The sequence below is a fragment of the Crocuta crocuta genome, unplaced genomic scaffold (genome assembly GCF_008692635.1).
Source record: "Crocuta crocuta isolate KB4526 unplaced genomic scaffold, BGI_CrCroc_1.0 scaffold751, whole genome shotgun sequence".
In the NCBI taxonomy this organism is placed as follows: Eukaryota; Metazoa; Chordata; class Mammalia; order Carnivora; family Hyaenidae; genus Crocuta; species Crocuta crocuta.
The window spans coordinates 358,951-362,507 of record NW_027530353.1 but is presented as its reverse complement, the minus strand read 5'-3'; the positions used below and the strand labels follow the sequence as shown (position 1 = coordinate 362,507).

General features: G+C 52.2%; 1 protein-coding gene across 2 annotated transcripts in view; it reads right to left on the bottom strand.

Moving 5' to 3' along the window:
• The window catches only part of VSTM2A (V-set and transmembrane domain containing 2A), a 28,990-nt gene extending 25,986 nt beyond the window's left edge, over window positions 1-3,004 (bottom strand). The window contains exons 1-2 of one of the 2 annotated variants that reach the window (XM_077765779.1): window positions 2,604-3,004; window positions 624-806 (exon numbers count right to left, since the gene is read on the bottom strand). In XM_077765779.1, coding sequence (XP_077621905.1) covers window positions 624-806; window positions 2,604-2,682 — 262 coding nt within the window. In that variant the 5' untranslated portion in view covers window positions 2,683-3,004. The remainder of the gene's footprint in view (window positions 1-623; window positions 807-2,603) is intronic. The other variant, XM_077765780.1, reaches the window with a different exon arrangement.
• Between the last annotated feature and the right edge of the window lie 553 nt (window positions 3,005-3,557).

Genomic DNA, 3,557 nt, shown 5'->3' with positions numbered 1-3,557 from the left:
TCCCCCGCTCGGATAAGCCCGCCGCCTCTTTTGCTGGACTGCGTAGTCTCTGCTCGGACCCCCCTTTCCTCTCTCGCCAATTCTTCCCTTTTCCTCTCCTCCTTTTCCCAGCCCCTACTCGGCTTCTCCACTCCTCCCCTCCTCTTCTCACCCCACCCCTNCTCCCCCCCCTCCCCCCCCTCGCCCGCCTCCACTTACCCCTCCTCCTTCCCCTTCTCTCTTCCCCTCCCCCAATCTCTTTTCTGCCAACCTCAGTCTAGAGAATTGACTGTGCGTGTGTGTGTGTGTGAGTGTGAGTGTGTGACGGAGACAAGAACAATCGCCCCGCGCCCCGCCATCCCGGGAAGGGGCGAGGATTTCCTGGGAGGTATCCGTGCATCCACACAGGAGTCGTGTCCGGACAGCTCGTCCGCCGCCGGCCCTGGAAGGAGGAGGCTCTTCCTTCCCAGTTTCAACCCGGGAAGGCTCCTCCTTGGTTTTAACGTGATGCCGGCGGGGCACACGCCTGCTGCCGCCTGGCGTTCCGGGCATCCCTGGCGGCGCCCGGCACCCCCGAGGGTACCGAGCTGGACGCCGAGCCGACTAAGGGCGTGGGTGCGACGGACGCCGGGGGCGCTGCGGGCGACGCGACTCCGCTACCTGCGCGCCGGCCACCTCGGCCGCGGGCTCCAGGTCCTCGGGCCCCCGCAGGAACCACCACTGGATCTCCAGATACACCGAGGCAGAGCCGCTCTGGAAAGCGCAGGACATCTCTACATTCTGCCCCTCGGTCGCCGTCACGTTCCGCGGAAACTCGGTGAATTTTGCTGCAAAACAGAAATGCATCGATGTTGGAGAAATGCATCGTGTGGCACCCGACCCTCGCCAGCTTCTCTTTCCTTGAGAGCTCGCTACGTTTTTCTGGGACTTAAAAATAGGGGGGGCAACAAAACCCTTCCGTGACATCTCGGACTTTGCCGGGCTCCCCCCTTTCCTTTGCCTTGTTCCTGTCTCGTTTGGGGGATCATGCCTAAAGAACTTTGTTGTTGATGAAGTCCGGATATTGGAAAGGCTAACAAGCTTGCCAAATAACTCCCCTCTGTTAGCCAACATGCCCACATACCTTTTGTCAGACTGCAGCACTACCCAAAACTTACACAGGGATTCAGTGAGCTCCATTTTTGACAAATCTGTCAAGCTGATCTATGAGGAGAGCCTCTTGCTCTAAGTTTCTAAACAACGTATGACTAACTGGATGTTCGTGTAACAGAGAATGGATCATGATCACCTGTCAAAATGCACATTCCTGATATATCAAAACAATGATTAGCAATTGCAATTTTAAGACCACAGCAGTGAAAACAAGTTGCACACATTCTAAGCTGTGAATATTTCTTTCTTTCTAGATTCACCTTCATTTTTGTTCTCCTCAAGCCACCGCACTGTAAATTGCTGTACATCCCGACATGTAAGAATCTCACCCCTCATTTTAGTTCAGATTAAAGACTGTTTTGAAGTCACCAGAGATGTATATTTTTTCAGTCTTGACACTGCTACTCTGCAAAATTCAGAGTTAGGCTGAAACTCACAGAAATGAAACGTTCCCCTTCTCCCAAAGGCATTTCTTCAACATGGAATGCTTTGGGTATTCTTATCTTGTCTAAGGGACACTTTGCAAAGAACTGGTGTTTGCCTGAAAGTAGTCTTAGAGAGATTTGTGGCTGACGGAAGTGCACAGCTACAACGCACACTCGTGGACAGGAGGGTGGGGGGGCTGTAGGACCGATTTTGGGTGGATGCTCTTTCCCCCCCACTTTTTAAAGAGAGACACCATCAGCGTCTCTTTTCAAAATTTTGTGAAATACCAACACGATCTCTACTGAAGTGGAACTGCATTTATACTTAAAGGAAGTAGCAGACGTTAAGGAAGATATCCTGCTCTGAAAAGGACTTTGCTGTTGAAGCTGGAAGGAGGAAGATGGCATTTCTGCTCGCAGAAGTGATGCAGTCTTCTGGCAGCAGCGATGTGATCTGTTCGTGGTGCTGAAATGATCGCTGCAGCCTGCGAAGTCCTGAACAACTGGATTCAGCAGGCTGCTGCTGCTGTTTGTAATGCAAGTCGTGCCTTTTTATGGGTCCTCAGAGGAGTCCGTCCTTTGATAAATACACATGCAGACGAAGTCGCAAGGACCCAGAAAAAGGAAACTCTAAACCAATTCTGCCTACTCTGAGGACTGGCAATGGAGAGCCCCCATCCCCAGCTCTGTTTGTTTGCGATGATTATGTATGCATGAGTGGTTACCCAGTGCATGCACACCAGATACAAGGCACACACACACACACACACACACACACACACACACCCCTGTGTTTGCGCTTGCACAGGAACCCACTTCATTTTCAGGCACCAACTACATTTGCTCTCAAATCTAGCTTGCCTACTATTTAATAAACTTTAAAGAAAAATGCCAAACAGAACACTATTCCACTGTTACTTGCTAAGAATCTCACTACATCTGCTTGGCCGTTCTTTGAATGTAGACACACACACACACACACACACACACACACACACACACACCCTCCTCAAGCAACTGTATATTTACCAACGAGCACAGACTTACCTTGAGAAGACAGCCCTTGTTGTACATACAAAACGAAAAAGAAAACAAATCCAACATACGCCAAAAAGATCCCCATCATTCCAAAAAAAAGGGGAGGGGGGGTCACATCAGTGATCGGTGTAGCCGACAGCCAAAAAGCCCTGAAAGAAAGGAATGCAAATGTATCAGAGGCTCAGTCTCGGAGCCCTGGGCGCGACACAGCAAACATCCTGGGGCTCGTTCGGCGAGGACCGGCTTTGGGGAGAGGGGAGCGCAGTTCGCGAAGGTTAAAAGCGGCTGGCTCCGATTCGGAGAGGCTTCGAGTCCGCACTCGGGCTTGCAACGCGGGGAAGTGCCTGGGCTGCTTCGCTGCCCGCTCTCGGCTACCTGGCAGCCCGTCCCACGTCAGCCCGCTGCTCCGGCTTGCGTGATCGCCGCCCTCCCCAAACGCCGAGCCAGCCCGGGAAGTGGGGAGTGGGCACGGGGGGCGGGCCGCAGGACTTCACGGGCTCGCCGCGCCGCAACTTTTCCCTCTAATGGCTGCNATCCCTTGGTGCTCAAGACGACAATACAGTTGTAGGATCGCAGCGTCGGATTGCTGGGGGCTGGGAGCGGGAGATTTGGGGGATTTGGGGAGGAAGTTGGGGCAGTGCTGAAGAGGAAGGGAGGCGTGGGATGAGGTGAAGGAGACCGCTTTAGGGCCATGAAAACGGTCATTTGAGGGAAAAGTCGCTTAACCAGTTATTAACTGCTTTAACAGGAATGATCACATGCTGTTATTCCTCACGAATTTATTGCCGAGCAGCCTCCAGTGCGGGAGAAATAGCTCATGCAGGCAACACGCCGCTCTAGCTGGCAAACGGAGAAGAGCAAAAGTACGAAAAGTCACGTACTGAGAGAATTTTCCAGAAAGAGAAGCCCACCATACTACGATTACTTCTATTTTATTATTATTTTTTTAAGAATTCATATGCC